The sequence below is a fragment of the Strongylocentrotus purpuratus genome, unplaced genomic scaffold (assembly GCF_000002235.5).
Source record: "Strongylocentrotus purpuratus isolate Spur 01 unplaced genomic scaffold, Spur_5.0 spur5_scaffold_5, whole genome shotgun sequence".
In the NCBI taxonomy this organism is placed as follows: domain Eukaryota; kingdom Metazoa; phylum Echinodermata; class Echinoidea; order Camarodonta; family Strongylocentrotidae; genus Strongylocentrotus; species Strongylocentrotus purpuratus.
The window spans coordinates 27,886,799-27,907,411 of record NW_022145611.1 but is presented as its reverse complement, the minus strand read 5'-3'; the positions used below and the strand labels follow the sequence as shown (position 1 = coordinate 27,907,411).

The 20,613-nt window shown below is 37.7% G+C and overlaps 1 protein-coding gene across 1 annotated transcript; it reads right to left on the bottom strand.

Moving 5' to 3' along the window:
- Nucleotides 1-535: 535 nt before the first annotated feature.
- On the bottom strand, nt 536-16,080 carry LOC576281 (homeobox protein SIX6). Its single transcript, XM_776603.5, has 2 exons — nt 14,840-16,080; nt 536-1,906 (listed from the first exon to the last, which is right to left on the bottom strand). Exons 1-2 carry the CDS (start codon nt 15,604-15,606, stop codon nt 1,699-1,701), a joined length of 975 nt encoding a protein of 324 aa, XP_781696.1. The 5' UTR covers nt 15,607-16,080; the 3' UTR covers nt 536-1,698.
- Between the last annotated feature and the right edge of the window lie 4,533 nt (nt 16,081-20,613).

The following is a 20,613-nucleotide window of genomic DNA, read 5'->3' as shown; positions in this document are numbered from 1 at the left end:
TTGACACCCTCGAAGGGAAGGTATTTTCAAGAAAAAACAAGTCTGCATATATTTTGCGACATCTTTAAAGAATATCTTCATAATTAAAAAAAAATTCAGCTTCCATTTTGTTCCTGAGACCCATGTCCCATCACACGTATGGTGACTTTATACTTGTCAATGTTTAGTGTATTTTCAATTAAACACCGAAACAAAGAGAAAGAAGAATAAGAAATACAACCCTATAAGTGTTGATATCTGTAAGTACTAGTAGTCAGACAAAGTATCGTATTGTAAAACACCCTTTTCATGATAATCGGATGGCGAGTCCAGCATCCAAAATCGTTGGAACGATCTTAAATCAATTTAATTTATTTTATCCAATAATGGCAAAACATAGATCAACAATGAAATGGAGTAGAAGTAAATTAGCTAAAATGCTAATGATCTTAGTTTTTTGCTAAGACCTTATTTTAGCACCTTCTACATCATTACATACGTTACAATTCGAACAGAGATTGATTTTAATAGTTTCATTGTTGTAAACTGCTATGTATTTTGTTTCAAAAGTAACACTTATGGAAATAGTAGACTAAGCAAATGAATAATTGCTTACTCATTTTAGGGCTGGCATCATGTGCCAGAGATTAATGATAATCTTTTCAAATCATTGAAAAGTGACCGACTCTACAAACTATTCTATGCATTCTGGCAATTGGATTCTTAATGCATAATTCGTAAAGCGTGATAATCTCATTCAATACAAAAAAAATGCGATGAAAATGGCGTGGTGGTAAATGATAAAAACTTAAAACGGGCAAGATATGACTAAATTACACGATCGACCGCTGGAGCGGGAGAGAGAAGAAATGGATGAGGAGGGGGGCACATGATATCCCCTCTTTCCTTTCTTCCCTCGGTCTCTTCCCTCGGTCTCTTCCCTCTTACCATGTCAATAGGAGACAATCATGACAAAAATAACAGGCTTATAGCCCACTTCTAGCAGCTTGATAGAGACACAAGCAGCTTACGAACACACAGCAAAGAGAGCGTGAATATTTATAATATTCATCAGGGGGTTGGCTAGAGTTGAGATGAAGGGGTGGGTAACAGTAGAACCAGATTGCCCGTGGGTGGGGGACTTCATGAATATTAATTAAAAGTGATCGTCGATTTAATACTAGGATGGTGGGATCTTTCTTCTGCCCGCTGAGATAACAAGTAAACGTAAATTACGTGTGTTTTCGGCAGTATGTTGTCCTTTTCAAAAGAAACGGTGACATATGAAATATATACCATCAATCTAAGACGAATCTATAATTTTTTATAGATATAGCGATTGTCGACATAAAACTACGATGCGGGTTTGTACCCCTGCATACTACAGCTCTCGATGAAAACATGAAGAAAAATAGTTTCTTTTAACTTTGATGAGTTGCATGATGATTGTAATTACAGAGAATTCACCATAGATTGTCCCGGCGTTTTTCTTTTCGCAATAGTCATCTATTGGAATATAAAATGTTGTCTATCCTATGTACATACATGTAGCTGTCACAGCTTCACGCCTCTCCGTTTGGCTTGTACTGTGGATTTCAGTTCGTTCGATCTCGTTTGATCTTTGTCTCTTTGTTACGTAGTGGTACGTAAACCATTCGGAGAGGAACGGGTTTAATAAATGTTCTTTCCACTGATGATTGCAAGACATTCAGCGATGGTTTATAAGTCATCGTCATCGTCATCGTCGTGGTAGCCCGCCGGAGACGGGGAATCGAGCGGCGGCGAGTCGGCCAATGATCGCGGCGAAGGGCTGTGATCGTCAGGGTGAGGGCTGAGTAAGCACGTTGCTCCCTCGGTTAGCGACGGGGAGTGAGCCGAGTTCGATACGCTCGAGTTCTGCAGGGCCTGCTGCTGCTGTTGTTGCATTCTGTAGATTCGAGAAAGAAAAAGAAAAGAAAATGTTTCGTTAGTGAAAACCAATGACATTTGAATAAATCGAAAGGATAATGTATGGATTGATCCGCTCCATTTGAACACAGGAATCAGTAATAAAGATTATGTAAAAATCTGCTACCTTGTAATACTTAGAGAATGAAAAAAAGCCCCCTTTTTTCACATTTCTTGTAACTCCCTCGTTTTCATTTTGACTACATTTTTTTAAAATTCGCATTCTCTGGCCTCGATCTGTCTGTCTGCTATTCAAAAATGGATTGATCAGCGTTTCGTATGAATTTAGTTTGAAGAAATTTGATTCATTTGACTCTATGAGCAGAATATGCTCGCGAAAGGTTACATGTTACAAATTTACAATGATGGAAAAAATTGAAGACATCAAAAGTATTCATTGATTTGAGAATTCTTCATTCATTTACAGATGGATATTCACTACGGACAGAATTATATATTCATGGACTTTGATAAATATCAATCAAGTTTTGATATATCAAAAAATTGCACACAAATGCAAATATTGGCTAGAATAGCAGATATATAAGTCATGCCTTATATACACTAGCAACAAAGTAACAAAGAGGGATTCACATCCGGTCTTACAACAGTGTATCTAAAATTATTGAATATGTCAGAAAGAAAAGTAAAACATTGTCAATAATAATGTAATTGTGAGCTATGTTTTTCAGCAGACTTAATTATGAAAAACTGAATGATGGACGATTTCCATTCTTTTCTGACAGATTGTGTTTTTTCCCCTTTCCCTGTAGTGTTAGATATTTTGCATATATCCAGTTTGCTTTTAATCTCACTCAAATGCAATGTCACGTCTGAGATACGTGTACTAAACAGAAATTATATTTAGATTGATTACCTTCTGACGTCACGTAAAAGAAATAAATCGTTTACCACACAATTCAAACGTTTTTATCAAATTAAAATTTCGATATTGCGCTAATCCGCGATGGAAATGGGAGTTTGGGGTTTCAATATTCTCTATGATTCTCCTTATCTCACTACGAATATTATGTTTTTTTAATTCTGCGATTAGGAAATTGAATAATGATATCTCTCTACAAGCTAAAAAGACAATTTTGAAATGAGTACCTCACAAATTAATTTAGCAATATATCACAATTAAACCTCAGCAGCGGAAGCTGATAATGCTCTTGAATACAACGAAAAGAATAGCTAGGAATCATAAAAGGTGATATATATCATCACCACCCTTTCCGGATAGTTGTCTGTCATTTGTATCGATCCATTATATTCTCTTTCTCTCTTTCTTTTCTTTGTTTTTTTATTAACCACGCAGAATTAACCAACCACCTTTTCTTTCGTCATTTTTTTTTTCTCTCTCTTTATCTCTCTCTCTCTCTCTCTCTCTCTTTCTCTCTCTCTCTCTATCACCTTCTCTTTTCAATTGATACGTCAGACAATGAATTTAAGCAGTCAATCACACCAGCTCGCCACCATTTCTAATGAGTTGAATGTTATTTCGAAGGGGAGTGCGGTTTGGGTTCTATTGTCAGGCACTTTGAGGCAATTTCTGTACATCGCTACTTGAGTTTTATTATTGTTTGCCCTCTGTTTCCGCTGTACCAGTTGATATATGTTAGCTTTTCGTACTCACACACCTTACAATAATACGCTTTTGATATTACTGAAGTGGTGAGGTGGGCAATTTGTCGCATATCTGCTCGCTTTTTGCTTCAATGGGAAGGGCCCAAAGATTGATGGCCGATTGTTGGGGCACGATTCTCGCTCCACTTGATTTCTTTTGAATGCCAAGTTGAAGTACGTTGGTAGAAGGGTGGAGAGAAAAAGAGAAGGAAAATAGAAAGAGAGAAAGAGAGAAGAGGGTAAAAAAAACCACGCGGAGATTAATCGAATGTTTACACGTGTGTATGCAAATAAGAGGTGTAGATTTGATAGACAGGTGAGGCCATTATTCACCTGCCGGGGATCTAATGACAAAAACCAAACAAAAATGTGTCGGGTCGCCGAGTATTCGTTTCTCCCTGGCGGGATGTACGACAAAACACGTAGTCAAGTGTGAGTAACTCCTTGTTTCTTATAAGAGCGCGTCTAGCTCCCATTTGCCTCTTGGACCCCCTTAACGATCACCGTGGTCCCGGGCTAGGCAATTGGTTACACCAGGCGCTGGCTGGAACAATTGCGGGTGAGTTTTGTCAAGAAACATAAATTTGGGCAATTTGATGGTATGCATCCTTTGAGACAGAGGGCGTCGACCCCGGTATGAAAAGAAACTTGCTCTGTGGCTACCCCCAATCCCTATGATAAACAGGAAACATTGGGTAGGTCTGAATGGATTGTGCAGAGCTTCACTCCCGGTTGATAGGTTAGCGAGTAAACACAAGACTCCTGTGGGGGTTTACACAAGCTCCTCCGTGCTCCCCATGTGACCCCACCCTCCTGGCTAAACCAAAACTTACAAAATCCTGCCTCCCCCTAAATGAGCAACCCTGCACAAAGCTGGAAATCAAACAGCGGGGTCTTTTCTCCAAATTCTCCTCAGCTACCACCAAGAACCTCAACTACCCCAGACAGGGTCCTTTCCTTTCTCCACAGGGACAGCCCTGCCTCCAAAAAGAAGACCAAGAACTTGGAACTGAATAGAGGGGGGTCCTCGCTCCGTTTTAAATTCTCTTTCTTACCCTCTCAATGTTCAGCAAATACTCTAGGTCATAGCACTTGCGTATTTCACAAGAAATTAGAACACGCTTACAAAACAGCCCGTGAAATATTGACATACGACTGATTTCGTTGAGTAAAGTCACAACGGCCATCAAGCCACCAACACCTTTATACATCACAAAGAAATAGGCATATTACTATCGTGTATAAAGAGTGCCTCGGGGGAAACGAATGGGAGAGAATAACGACTAAAACACATATTTGATAACCGTCTTTGAAATTGAAAGAACCGATTGATATCGTTAATTTTGTCCCATTCTCGTACCGTCTGTAGAGACTTCAACCTTTCTTTACCTCAAACGTCAAAAAGAGCAACGCTGCGTCTGGTGCCAGAATAAAAAGTGATCTTTTCTCTGTAACGTCCAACAAAATGGGGATGATGAACAAAGGGTGTGGCCGATATGTTGACACGTTAATAGAGAGCGGGCATTACCCCATTTTGTGGGAGATCCAGTTCGGCGACGACCGATATGAACTGAATTTAAAAGCAAATATATGAATACTTAACGCAGTGATTAGTTCTTTTATGTGCTCTACCCCTTCTCGTCCCCATTATTTGACGTGACTTGACCTTATTAACTGGGGTTCGTTCCTTCTACCCCGATGGTTGATCAAACTTAACCTACTTTTAATGGATTTATGCAATACCCCAGAAAATCAGGTACCAATCGTATCATGGGGAGGGGGTATCGCAGTTTCCTACTTTTATGATGGTGACTGTTGGTAGAATAGACCTGAATAAATGGTTTACATGTATGAAAATATGAACAAAGAAAGTGTACTTTTGCCTGCATTTGAACGTGTCCCTGTGGTTAACCATCTAACACTTTTATGAAAAGACGATTTCCAGTATGCGCCATTTCTATCATATACTGTACGAAAAGCCTCTTATTATTTCGTCACACTCGAGTTGCCAATCCTATCTTTTGTAACAAATACAGCTAAGAAAATAATTTGGATATGATATTTAGAAAGGTTTTTTTTAAGGGGGGTTTACATTAACAATGATTTTCGAAATCAAAAGAATGAAGTGTCAGTCATACGGGTTGACGAGTTGACGAATTATTAGTCATTTATTTTCATTCATGCGTATTGGGTTTTCCCCTTACTCATTCATTGAACATGAGACTTGAGTATAGACTAATGACTATACCATCTTAGTCATATATATGATATCGAAGGACATGGTGGGATGAAATAGTTTAATTATAGAACAAAGTGAGCTGAAATTCTGCTCATTTAGACGAGAAAGGCACAGTAGGCTGGGAAAAACAGCAATACGAGTAGCAGTGTTTCACCAACTAGATTGTGATTAAAGTCACGTCCAAATGAGGTAAAATTCTTGCGAAATGGATGATACGAAGAGCGTGACTAGTAAACTGGAGTAGTAATATCTGATTTTTCTTCATGACAAGCTTCTGACACATTTCGCTCTGATTCGATTAATCCCAAATATTGTTTTTCAGTTTCAAGTCGGATATCTACGCAGAGAAATGATATCGAATCTTGACAAATGCGACTTTTCTCTGCTTGTCATGAAATCAATCTAGACAGATTTTATACATGTAGTGTCTTTAGCGCTGTTTGAAATAATACGCGTATGGGATAAATAAGGAGGAGGATAAGATAGGATAGGAGGGCGAGGATGAGATGGAGATGAAGTGAGCAGGAGGTTGAGAAGGAGGATGAGGATGGCGAGATTGAAATCAGGTGTTATGATGCGCGCTGTGCAAGTGTGCCGCGGCAAATAATTTGGTCATTTGCGGCTTGGGAGTAGATCTAGATTACACGGCTGGTTATCTAGAACGTGATAGCCGGGTCACCCCGGACCAAGTTTCACTGATCACCGATCATGACGGCGCAAGAAGGCTTCAACAAGACGATCCCTCTGCTACAGCCTTAGCGAGCTTGATCCCGTAAAGAACATGCATCTTATCAAATAATCAGAAATAATACCAGAAAATATCAATTTCACTGTGGCTCTTCGTGCATGCTGTGATTGGTTATGGGGGCAGGCGTAGTTGAGAGAGAGGGTGAAAAATATGGAGGGCAAAAATGAGCGAAATGTGAAATAAAAAGCGAAATCTAGTATTGTTGAACTAGGTCAGTCCTTTTGCGTTTAGATCAGTTATTTGCATAGCCTCGTTGCATACGATAAAGATCATGATTAGAGATGAATTGAGACGCGGAAAAGAGGGACATGTCAGTTTGATATCGATATGAACTTGCGATATGTCGCACCCAACTTCTATGTCTGTCTCTTTGCCTCTGTCTCTGTCTGTCTGTCTGTCTCTCTCTTACATCATGCCTCTTCTCAGTCTCTCTCTCTCTCTCTCTCTCTCTGTCTCTCTGTCTGTCTCTCTCTCTCTCTCTCTCTCTGCTAGCCTATCGCCCTATCACCTCCTTTATGATCCGTAACAGAAGGGCATATTATTCAGTGAATGGGATCGATTGGGAGGAACGATACGCATAACACAGACGCGGGAAGGCCCTTTTTTCGTCTGTATTTCTATCGAATTCGGAGGCATCCCGACCCGGAAATTTCGAGTCCCATGGCTATTAGCTGAGACGCGCGAGGGCTATCAGTGCAGTTCATTGGGGACCCCACGACACTGACATCTTCGTGAGCATGAATATTTCAGTGATTATCAACTTTCACTCCCAAAACGAGAGACACGGGAAAAGGAAGAGGGCGATGCTGAAAAGGAGGGGGCAAACCGAGAAAGAACAGAACAATAATCACACCCATGCGGTGCCTTCTGCTGTCCACTGAAACTCTACGCGAGAAATACCGTCTCCCTAACACATATTCACATATTGCTGAGGTCATTTATTTCGTTTGAAGTCCATCCATCCCCATCAACTCCAATATTCATCCCCCCCTTCTCCATTAATTATGATGATATAGGGGACGCCCCAAGAGCCAAAAAAAAAAAAAAGCACGTCATAATGCAAAAAGACAAAATGTTAGCACTTAGCAGGAATGGGTTGACTCCCGACTACTGCCCGCCATTGGATTCCTCATTACAATTCATTCCTTCTAGACGAATAGCATTGTCCATTTTCCATGCTTCTTGTATATAAAAGTAACTTCACACTATTTCCAATTATATAGCTTGGTTAATCTCCTAAATGCAAATCTTATGAAGTAACGAAAATCCCGTTTTCTTTCTGAGATTTAGTTTTACACTTACTAGAAATATTCAAATGTTATCGTTTGGCACTTATACCAGCTAAAGTACAATTTTCGACAAGATAATTTATTAAAACCAATGTCCTAAATGTTCAGAAAACTATTTTCTCCTACTGGACCTTTGTCCAGATGATCTCATTTCGTTATTGACCTGTATAAAGCCAAGATTAGCCTATAATGTGACAGTTGTCCGGTTGTTCCCTTTCTTATCATTTCCTGGTATCATGTAGATCGAAGACCGCATTGATACTTATCGAACTTTGGTAAGGAGAACCAAAAACCAAAAGAGCAAAGGACCCATCACTGACATGAGATTCATTCAATACTGTCACATAAGTTCGACTATCTTTCATGTCGTATTATGTCCTCTTTGCACATACACAAAGCCCATTCGGTGCGATTGCACAGGGAGTATACATCTCCGAGCTTACATGGCATTCAGGCATAAAAGCGTTCCCTTTGTTCGAATGCTAATTCTAGTCAATGAAGATCAAGAAATGGCCAGCCATCGTAGTTTTTCAGCACCCACCAACAGGAGAGAAATAGAGAAATATGCTAATCGGACATGTCTCCGCCATATTTGTTTTCCTCCTTGAGACGAAGATGCCTCTTGATGTGTATTGTCCGAAGTTAAATCTCAAGAGTGTTACGGTACAGGAGAGCGATTCCAAAAGGACATCTTGCAGTCAACCAAACTTAGCGCAATTAGAAAGACATCTTTCCGTTATAGAGGAGATCGCGGCGTAAGAAAAAAGGCGTTAAAAAACAGAGAGAGGAAGAGTGCAAGTTAGTTTGTGATAGCCGTCGAGTGGTTTTTACGCTAGGCTTTTGACAGTGTACCTAAGCGTGCACGGCAAACAAACCCTTATCATGTAACCCCTTCACGCAAACTCACCACTTAAACCGTCAGTTTGCTAGCCTCTTTTAACCTTCCTATGTGCATTAAACATCGACTTGTCTGACAGGTTTGTGATCTACATTTCCATCTGAGTAACCGATCGTATATTCGCCTTCCAATCACCCGTGATTTATTCCACACTCACTATAGAAATCGAAAAAAGAGAAAAGCTATTTCCTACTTCTTGTCTTTTTCCCCCTTTTTCTTCGTTTTCTGTTGTAACGTTTGTGCTTTCTTTTATTTCTCTGTTTGTTTCATATTTTGTTTTCTTTTATATATTTCATAAACTTTTTCTTTCATTTTCCCTTTTTTTTTAATGAAATCGGTCCGTCTTCAAACTAAGTTGGTTACAAGTTAAGTAGGATATCTCAAAGAGGTATAATAAGTTATTTGGAAATAAAATATCCTTCGAGTGAAAGCATAATGCGCAGCGAAAGTCCATTGAAAATACCCTTTTGAATCGAATGGCTCAATAACTGTCTTATTCTAATGAATCTTTACAAGTTCTCATTTTTCTTAATGATCCCCAGAGATAATTATTAATAGTATATATATATATATAAATATCGCGTGATTATTTCCCATTTGCTTCTGCGTCATATTCACAAAGAAACCATTATATTACGATCATCATTCAAACATCACAAGAGAGAATACTGTTGGCTTCTTATGAACTGACGTGATATCATAGAGCTCTGGTAATAATAAGTGTTATTATCCAAATGGTCGAGCAGGTGAAATTGAGTGACTAAATGCTTAAAAAATACCCATCCCGAGACAAACATACCACCAGACATACAAACACCACGTACAACAACGACAGAAGATGGATAAAAACTACTAAAAACCCGCATTTAGGCACGCAAACCGGATAGAAGAAATGCACTATGCACACAATGTAATAGACAACTAATGGGCTTGCGATGATTTAATATGACTGGCACGAGAACAAACTAGTGACAATAGATCGCCTGATACCGACCCAAATATTACCGCAATATCAATTTCAAGATCTCGATAAATATTTGATTTAGCGATCCGTCAGTGCCATTGTAATTCATCGTGGTGATGACACCGTGCTTCTGCTTCTATACATCGGTAAACAGCCTCTCACCATTTTACTTTAATTCTTGTTGCTTTATATATATTTATTCAAAATTTCCCTTTTTTCAGAATTAACCATTTAGATATGGTTTAATAATACCCGAGGCAAAGTATACAATACTTAACTGATAAATTGATAATATTATTATTTTATAAATCTTGACTTCTGAACTGAAGGCTGCCTAGTCCTCAATAACAACATAACAACAACACTTTTAAGATTTCGTGTGGAATTTCAGATTTAAAAAAATATTACTTTAGCTTTAAAACAACAGTTTTAATAATTAAGCATTTGTTATAGAACCATTAATGATATATGCGTGTTACTTCATGTTCCATCAATCAAAATAGAATCCAGAATTTCATAGATAAGAAAAGTATTAATAAATCTTCATTTTCTCGTATAGAAGCACTATCATTTCTAACTTAATTCTACTTCTTTATTAATAATAAGGGAAATAGGACAACAGAATTAGACAACAAAATTAAATGTTTCATAAAATATCACAAAAGAGTTTTAAAGTTTTCATTCATCTTCTTTTTTAAATGTTTTCTTCTTATTTTTTTGTCATATAATTGTATAGAAATATAACTATATATTTGGTCGTGATGAGAATGGAGAATTTTCATTCTTGAAAATTGATTTTAGAAAAAAAATACAAATTAACCTTTCCATTCTAATTGCTACCAAACTGTCATTTGATTAATACTCTATATAGATGACGCAAATTAATCAGTGGTTCCATCACAGTGTTCTTTATAGTCATTTAATTATTCTTCTTTTTTAATTCCTACAGTCGGAATTTCCCAATTTAACTTTATAGTTCTATTTCTTTTGTTTAGCAATCACAGCTGTAATTTTGAAATACCACATAAAATTATCAAAATATATTAAATCGAGGAGTTGATTTAGCGATCAAGACTCTAGAGTATGTGCTCACATGTTATTTGTCAAAGAATATTTGTTTGAGTATGAAACACAATCATTCGCTGGATTGATGGAGCATTTACTATAACATAATGTATTGGTTTAGTCACCAGGTAAACCACATCTTTGACCTCCCCCCCCCCCCCTCTTCTACTCTCTCTCTCTCTCTCTCTCTCTCTCTCTCTCTCTCTCTCTCTCTATCTATCTCTCCCTCTCTCACTCCATCTTTTCACATTCTGTAGATATCTATTTCAACCCATTTCTCCCTCTTTTCTCTCTCTTTCTATCCTCTACAGTAAATATAGATATTTCCCTTCCCCTCACTTTCTCTTTCTATATTTCCATATTTTCTTATTCTCTTTCTCTCGTCTTAACTCTAACTCTAATATATTTCTTCAATCTCATCGGTCTTGTTAATTACATGGTGTACGTTGTGGATATAAATAATGGCAAGTAACAAGGTTGCTGATTATTAAACCTTGTTCGTCGCACGATTCGATTGAAACATTTGTATTTCATAGAGAATGATTGCAATCTAAATATTATGCAATTAATATATCTTCACATTGTAGGTTGTCTCTTAAGAATCTTATAGGTTGTCTCTTAAGAATCTTATAGGTTGTCTCTTTAGAATCTTATAGGATATCTTTTAAGTTTTCACTAATCGTCCTTGCCATATTCTCTTCATAAACTTTTTGGCCACGCACCAGCGAAAGCCCTACAAAATCACTACAGGCGCACACGAGTATTGTAAGCATAACCAGGGAAGATCATCTCCCTGGCATAACTTAACAACAACAACAAACATATTTTAAGGGGAAATGTATGTAGGCAATCATATTTTACAACAGGGACGATAAATTAGACCGACACCTCGCTTCAGTGGTCTAGCATTACAGCTAAGTGACGAACTTCCTTCGAATTAAGATGTAACAGAGAAGAAAATTTCCCATGTATCCTGCGGGTTGGAGCACTCGCGTCGGTACAACATGAGAGGAAAACGATTGGCCCCAAGTACCGGGACATCCAATTTGTCTCACAAATAATGGGGGTATCAATGCTACTATAATGAAACCCAGCGCCATGTTGTGTGTGTTTATGCGCGACGAGGGGCAACCCCCGGAGGAACGCAAGAAAGAAAAAAAAAAGATGATATGAAGAAGAAAAGAGAAAAGAGCTAGCTACCCCAAGAGTATGATCTATTACTCATTACATCAAGGATGGAAAGGGAAATTAAGAGCGGATATTAATCAAATTAGAAAGACAAGGTGTGATAATTAATTCAGTTTGAGGTTTTCTTAACTAACGGTTCCATGAATGAAATGTTGACTTATAATTAAGGTGAAGAGATATCGTGGTTGATAACTGAACATAAAATGACTGACATCATATTAAAGATTTACTTTTAAACTAACTAACATTTCGTTTCATGTCGAATCATTTCAGATATCATCGCCTAAATCAAGATGTCGTTCTTTGTGTTACAAATGCAATTCTCCTCAGTATTTAATTGAAAATTTGAAATATGAAATACATAATACATGACCAATAAATAAACAAATTTTATATTCAATATATCAATTGACAACTATAATCACAGTAATGGCCATGCGTCTAGTAGGTAATACCGATAAAACTGCTCAACAACTTTTACCACATTAAAACAAAAATTGACCACCACCTTTTTCTTTCCCCAAGGAGTTTACGCTTAATAAAATGAAAAGAAAGTAATATTTTATCTCGTTAATTACGGATATATGTTTCACTAAACATGATAATATATTGTAAGGGCATACACTTTATACAATTTAGATTAAATAATTGTGATTGAATTTAAAGAAAAAAATTGTTTTAAAGCTAGTTGATATTTTTATAAATCTATAATAATGTATACCAAATACGTACTTGTATTCTAAATCACGTGAGATAATGATATCAATAAAAAACAAAGAATGCAAAGCGTACACAATTGTTGTTTCTAATTACAAAATCAAAACCAATTTGATTTATTTGTCCCTTACAGATTTTCTTTTTGTTATTCATAAAGTTGTATCAGAAAAGTATTTTCAGATCACCTATAGATTTGTTAGGGTAGGGTCAACAGTACCCAGCGCCACCCATCAAATTTTGGGATAATTACTTTCTATTACAATTTCAAATATGATCCCAAAAGACAAAAAAAAGTGAGTTATCGATATCACATATTTTCTATAATATAACTTTTAAAAAAAGTACTTTGACAGCTTTAAACGGAGATGTTAACATGGTATCAAAATTGATGGAGATAGTGTAACGCACAAAGGGACTGGTGGGGATAACGGGGGAAATCTAAATTGATACTTGATAATATACATATCTAGCTTCGGCAACCAAAGTTGAAAGAAATTTTCCAACAAGTAACTACATGATCTTAATGATTTTTTTAATCACACTCTTCTCATCACTTACTTTTCCCAACTATTTTGATTAAACAAATACTTTTCTTTTGCTATGCCTGTTTACATATCATTCACATTATGTTTTATAAGAACGCCAACTCTAAAATAACGTTTTTCTTTGATTTTCATTTCTAGCATGCTATGCTGTCTGCCTCGTTTATTTGGAAACTATACTTGCAGCAGAAGTTCTCAAAATGGCCTTATATTAACCACAATAAACTACATAAACAGGTAAGATATTTATATTGTACAGCAAATGTTAAAAGAAATAATATACCCTCGTTTAGCAGACTTTAAAAACTCGACTTTTCAACATAATTTTCTTTCATGAAAGACATAACATCAGGCTATTTGAATCAGATTACAGCATACGTTTTGATGAAAGTGTGTCAATTGGATATTCAAGAGAAACCAGCGTTATTCATCTGTGTAATTTAAGAGCAGATTTCAATAGCCTTTGAACGACAATTTGTTACTTATTCGTTGTATTTGTATAATGGGGAGTATTTTATGCCGCAAGGAATATGGTTTGTACGAACAGTGGAGTAATCGCTTTGACCGACCGGCGACTGAGCGTACGCCTGCCCGGTCGGTGAGGGGGGCTGTCTCGCGTGTTTCGAAGCCAATGGACCAGTGCCTCGCAACAAATCTTAACCGGACGATCAAGTGAATAATGCCCAAAATACGAATAAAAACAGGCATTGCTATACATCAATTGATACTTTTATGAGATGGATTACAGCGTGTTTATGCTATCAAATACATAGAATGGTTAAAATAGAGATTTTGGCAATTTTTAAGTGCAGAGATTCGGGGAAACGTATTACCTTTCTTTATAATATTACATCGTAAGTTGAGAAAATACATAACAATTGACAAAGGGAAAAGTCTGCCGAACGAAATCTAATGATACAAGGGTAAAGTGGTGCTTATTTTATATTATAAGCGTCGTTTCATTTAAAAAGTCGCCTCTTTACCCCAATAAACACAATAAAATATACAAAATCCAAAACTTTTGTTCAATTATTATCACCTTACAAAAGGAGACGTAACTATATTCTTGGTGATAATGAATAAAGCTTAAATCAGTCGTGAAGGGATTTTAGAATGATATGTAGTAGAATGCTCTTTTCCTGCTATTTCATTTACCAAGATTGGTAATTTGATATTCCGTTCTTCCTTCTGTCCTTATCATTTGAACAATATGTGCACTTTTAAATTTCGTGCTGCATGCTGAGAGTTTATTAATTTTTTATGGTATTTAAATTCGTATGAATATGGTGTGATTCTATAGAGAACATTCACTTAATCTGAAGATATGTTAAAGAGTCTTACGCGTCACACGGTTTCTTGAGATGAGTTGATCTCGTTGATATTTAATATGTTCTAGATGTGTATAATCGGAGTTAGTTTAGATACAGTCGGTAGAATGGCAATGCATCATTTAATTATTTTCAAATCGTTTTCTTTATTCTACAAGGTAAATCAAATATCAAGGGTTCATCTTTCTCGAACACTACTCATCCAAGTGATCATTGGTGGTGGTATAACCTCTAACACAATATCATCTTCTAATAATATATTACATGAGTATAACATATACTGCAAATAATAAAATGAATGATATTTACCTGTTTTTGGCTGCTGCTGCTCTGTCACGTTGCCTCCTGTTTTTAAACCAGTTTCCGACCTGTGTCGGTGTAAGTCCTGTGGCTTGAGCCAGTTCACGTTTTTTGGTAGGGTTAGGATAAGGGTCTTGGAGGTACCACTCCCGGAGCAAACTCCGCGTTCTCTCTTTGAAACAATGTGTTTTTTGCTCTCCATCCCAAATGGTTCTTGGTAGGGGGAACTTCTTCCTTACCCTGTACTTGTCGACGGGGCCAAGGGGCCTTCCTCTGAGTTTCTCTGCCTCCTGGTAGTGGGCCTCTAACCACATGGCCTGAAGCTTGGCATGAGAGTCCTTAGTAAATCTGTGGTTCTCCAAAATATGATAGAGTTCACGGTAGTTTCCTTGATGGAAGGAAACGACAGCTCTGGCGCGTAGAACACTTTCATTCTTACTGAGTGCTTCACAGGTCCCGGGAGCAACGGGCAAGGACCACAAAAATCGGGCCAATCTCTCGATGTCTCCACTTTCCTCCAAGGTTTCACAAACGCTGGCGATTTGAGTCGGGGAGAAGCAGAGGGTCGGTAGGGCTGTCGGGAGCGGGAAGAGTGTCCCGCCCGGCGCTGCGGCAGGAAAGGGCACAAACGGTTGCATGCTGGTATACATGTGGGCCAATCTTGCCAAGCCTTCGCTACTACGAGGGTCATGCAGGCTGTAATACTGCGCCAGCGCCTGGGCCGCTCTCATGGCGCCCCGGTCGCTGGGCGATGTTTCTGTCTCCGTCCAAACCATTTGAGCTAAATGCTGGGGTGTGTCTATGAGCAGAGATATGTGTCAGTTTTTATCAGACCCGGCTTGTGACACAACCCATATTATCACTGCTATCATGCTAAGCATTTGTTGGATAAATGGTTTTCGATTGGCTTAGAAGCAATTTGTTGGACCATCACCAAGGGGACCATGTCAATCACTGTCACGCCTGCCAATCACACTGTAGAGAAACAAAGGCATGACCACATGGGCTGGCTGAATAGCAGGTCCAATTACACCAAGAAGAATAGTCGAATCTGCTGTTCGCTTCCAAAATGAGTGGAGCTAAAAAGGGTGGAATATCTTTACGCCTGGATGAACTAATTCCGGTGCACAAGTTTCTTATCATATGAGGTCGCTCATATCGCAAGCCATAGAAAAGCAACCCGTGATAATAATGCGTCCCCCTTCGGGCCCTCCCCCTTTTTTCATACGAGTCTGCGCAATGGCAACTCCTCTCTTGATCTCTCTCTCTCTCTCTCTCCGGAGCTCCTGTTAGACGAAAATCACACCGAGTGCGCCAACAGGCGGTGTGACAAGCACAGTCTGATTCTATGTAGCTGCTAGCTTCAGTCAGTTTATATCATTTGTGTGCTGGTGTGCGTTTGTGTGTGCGTGTGTGTGTTCTGAGTGTATCACACTCACTCGACGGATTGCTAAACCACAAGATTGAATGGTGGGCAAACACGTCTATCCATTTTAGAAATAACAATCATCGACCCTTCTTCTCTTGGAAGAGCCTGACGCAGGAAGAGCTAAAGGCGATGGCAATCCGCGCATTTTAATTGACACTAATTACTGCTATTGTTATTACAACAACGCCAAAACGCGGTCTGAATAGACGGCTAAGGCCTGAATTTGCAGTCAGCTCATATCCTGACCGTTTTCAGTGGCGTTAAGAAGCCATACAATACCCACCCATCGAGAGAGAAGAGAAGAGAGTGGCAGGGAAAGAGGGGAGATGAGCAAAGCTGAAAAAGGAATAAAAGATTGTCACCACAATCCAACAATTACTTCCCGATTCACTTTGAAAAGTGACCTCTTCCACTGACACCCTCTGAATAAAGAGACACCACAATTATTCCACGCTGACACAATGACAAATTACATCCGTGAAAAATGCTGTCCACATAGGGGTAAGAAAGGGAAGGTAAATATGCCATCGGAATGAAAGAAGGGGTTTGGAGTTTCTAAACGGTAGTCGATTGACGAGAGGAGGAGAAAGGAGGAAGGAAGACATAGATTGAGAGAGATGTCATAATCTCTAGAACATGACAGAATATCGCCACATAATGACGACAAGGCATTCAATAATCCGAGTTGAGATTGTGCGTCGATCGCAGCTGGAATTTCACACAAACCATCAAATTGAACATTTTGATATTTTGGGGAGAGGAGTAAATAAAAGATATTTACCTCCTCACATACTGTGATGTCCTTTTTATGCATTCAGACATTTAGAATGGGTCCTTGATTTAGGGTTTTCAGACACTGTACGTTAGAGAGAGGAAGAAAGCCAGCAGCATGCACTAGTAAAAATTCAATTATTAAGATAGAAAAGAATATATGTTTGATGAGGATGTAAGCTAGAGATTACAGAGATGGAACAAATTTCAAAAAGACGAACAAGTACAGGGGAAAAGCTTGCATTCTACCATTCAATTGATCATGATAAAATTGGTTTCTAAGAAAGACACACAAAGATCCTTAAAATAGTACTGGTCATTGAACTCTATCCACAATAATTTTACAATGTCGCTCTCAATAATGTCGCAATAATTTGAATTTGTAGTAATATAATACAGTATAATGTTTCACAAAATTAAGAGACAGCTTTAAGATTCAAATTGTCTTGACCCTCGGTAATATTACCCGTATCATTCAGCGTAATCTGGGAATTGGTCCTTTTTTTAAAATCCATTATTACCGATTCGTAATCTAAAAATCCTCTATAATCGTGGATTGGTCTTATGGGGGAATGAAACATGTATGCATATGAATTATGTAGGTCTCAGATTACAACAATCATGTTTATCAACTAACATTCTCTTCCAATTTTTTGATGACATTTCCCACGCTGGAATAAAAGGCAATCATGTTTTGTTTTATCCTTATTGCCCGACATTAAATAGCTTTCAAAGCGTTGTCATGTTTAATTTGTTTGCACTTCAATTTAATCCCGCGGAGTTACTTAGCGCAATGAGCGATGGCTGAGTTGAAAGGGATGTAATTCAATTGATCGGGCTATCTTTATCACAAAGTCAACTCATTAAGTAGAAATGAAGTCAAACATTGTATCCCTCGTGTAATAGATTTCATCACGGTCATCAAGGTTATGGTCGTTCACAATTCAAGTCCATGTCCCGTTAAGTAGTTTTAATACAATACTGCAGATGTGTCGAATAAAATACCAAAATTATTGAAATGGAGCAATTCTATCGAGATTATCCAGTTTTGTAGCATTCATATAACTACCATAGGAAAATGGGTAATAGTACATGTTACGCGGTCCCTAATATAATTTAAAGGAAAGAGTGAATTATATTTGTTTAGGGGGTTGAAATCATTTAAAACATGAGAAATCCATGTTTCCTGGAAATGATTAATATATAAAACACTCTAAGATCTAGGCCTTTCAAGCGATTATTGTCTATTCAAATGGAAATACAGTGCCCCCACCAGATGATAGCCTTTCGACAAGCAGATGTAAAATAAATATATTTTATAATATCACATATGGAACTTTTTAAAGAGATGAGCGCTATTCGCTTCTTTAATTTGTTGTCATTTTTTTTAAACTTACGAGAGATAGAGGGGCTATAGCACACGTGCTGAATGTAATACGTATATCACATCACCATACACTTCTGCAGGTGCCATAAAGGTTTCTCAGAAATCCTAGTGAATCTAATTTCACATTAAACCGACAAGTACGACGCCGACCAATAAACTACTGTCACCTGAGAGCCCATGACACCGAGTCTCATTAATTTACTCCATGTTTTCTTCGCGGATAAGGGAGGAAAAACGAATAAATGAAATAGAGCGAAATCAAATAAAAATCTGTGTGACTCCTTGCCTTCCCCGTCCAGCAGCGGCGAGCAATTAGAAAGATGAAACCTTATTGTGCGTTACCACACTCAATTCGTCGTCCTCAAAATTGAATCTTCTCTGCCCTATTAAGTCGAACAATTTTCGACACTTCAACTCCTACTTTGGGAAATATGATTTGGCATAATTGCTCCTCTTTTTAGACGCGCGGCGTGTATGATTTTTTCCCCTTTCTTTTTCACTTGTGGCATGCATGCATGCTGTAGACGCCAGATTACATTGCCATTACATGGACTACATGTATTGTATACTAACCCTCACCCTTTAGGCTATGGGCTCTGAATTACAGCGGGAATTAAATCGAAGCAAAATTGTTGTACTACGTTTATCCAATATTTTTATATCAATCTGTCTAAGTGATTTTTCTTCTTCTTCATCTTCACGAATTTCTCTCTAGATGGAGATCATTAATCAGAATCACGTTGTTAAATCGCTGTGAAAAGAAACGATATGTGTAAAGTACTTTTGCTTCAAAATTTGTTTAATGATTCCGTACAAGATGTATAAAATATATACTATTTTGATACATTAACTTTTTAACCGAGATTAAATTATATTATTGAATGATAAATTTAAATCAATTGCTATAGTTTCATTTATCTAAAGCGCAAAAAAAATGTTTGAAAGAATCCTGACCCCCCCCCCCATTTCCTTTCTCCCCCCCCCCCCCCCAACCCTCTCGTTCTCTAAAGACTCTATTCGACATTTTAGAAAATAGTCATATTCTTCTTAGTTTCACTTAAATAATATGACAATTTTTCGGAGTACCGTTTTTCCATAAGTAGTGTAAATTAATGAGTAAACGATTCTGACTGCTTAATTTCTTAATTTTTTTTTTTTAATTGCCTTTGTAATTGAAGTATACTTGGCTGAAAAAGATTACTAAGATTCCAGTGTTTTTTACTTAAACATGTAAAAAGGGTTTAACTAAGGAAAAAGGGAAAATGCTAAAAACAAACAAGTTTCATAATAGGTGAATGAGAGAAAGCGATGTGTAAACCGTGTTTAAATAATGGTGATGTATGTGACTATTTTGAAACACCGAGGGAGGATAATGTGATGGATCAGGAGAAAATTAGAGAGAAGAATGTTGAAGATAGCCAGTGTCAGAACATAAACAGGGAAATCATCCTGACAGACGACACTCTTTGAACTTCCTTCCTTTTTTAAACGCGCCATTTTGCGCCAGACGTTTCATGTATGTATCGCACTCATCAGGGGAACGCTATAAGTGAATGATGGCCACGAGTCTCATCACAAAGTCTAGATCTTAGACAGGTGGTTCAATAAAAACCCTCTAATAGCACCGTCTTGGCAATTTACACCTCAATCCTACGGGGAAGGTCGTCGTACGGGATGGACATGGGTGAGCGCAAGGGGTACACGTTTGCCCCCCTCTCAAGATTGCGCATCCCAATCCGTTAGCATTTGTTTCCTGTATCTTTTAGAGTGATAATTGCATGATCATTGATCACTATTTAAAATTTAATATAGTGTCTATCAATCGGAGGGTCAATGTTTCCTGATGCGACCACTATCAACATTTGAATATGCATTCACACTAATTGTCATACGCGACGATAATAGTAATCTATTGTGATCTGTTGGATCATAATGATAATTCATAGGCAAACATAGACAAAATAGGACAGAGATACTTGAGCTACACAAAGGTGAATTGCGCATGTTAATTTAATTAATGAAAACTGTTGCCTAAGGCATAGTCATAATTATTACTTTATATATCATAAGTGGCGAAATCTGACGTTTAGACATACTAAGAATAATTTTAATCCCAAACAATTGTCAGTTAATACTGTAATCTTCTCATGATATTATATTGGTTAGTTCAGGGTATAATAAATCTTACTTTTCACT

Bases quoted from the DNA above. Each gene is read 5' to 3' on its own strand.
- LOC576281 (XM_776603.5), bottom strand. From the start codon at position 15,606: ATGGTTTGGACGGAGACAGAAACATCGCCCAGCGACCGGGGCGCCATG. The intron at 1,907-14,839 runs GTAAATATCATT...TCGAATCTACAG, and splicing joins GCAGCAGCAGCCAAAAACAG to AATGCAACAACAGCAGCAGC.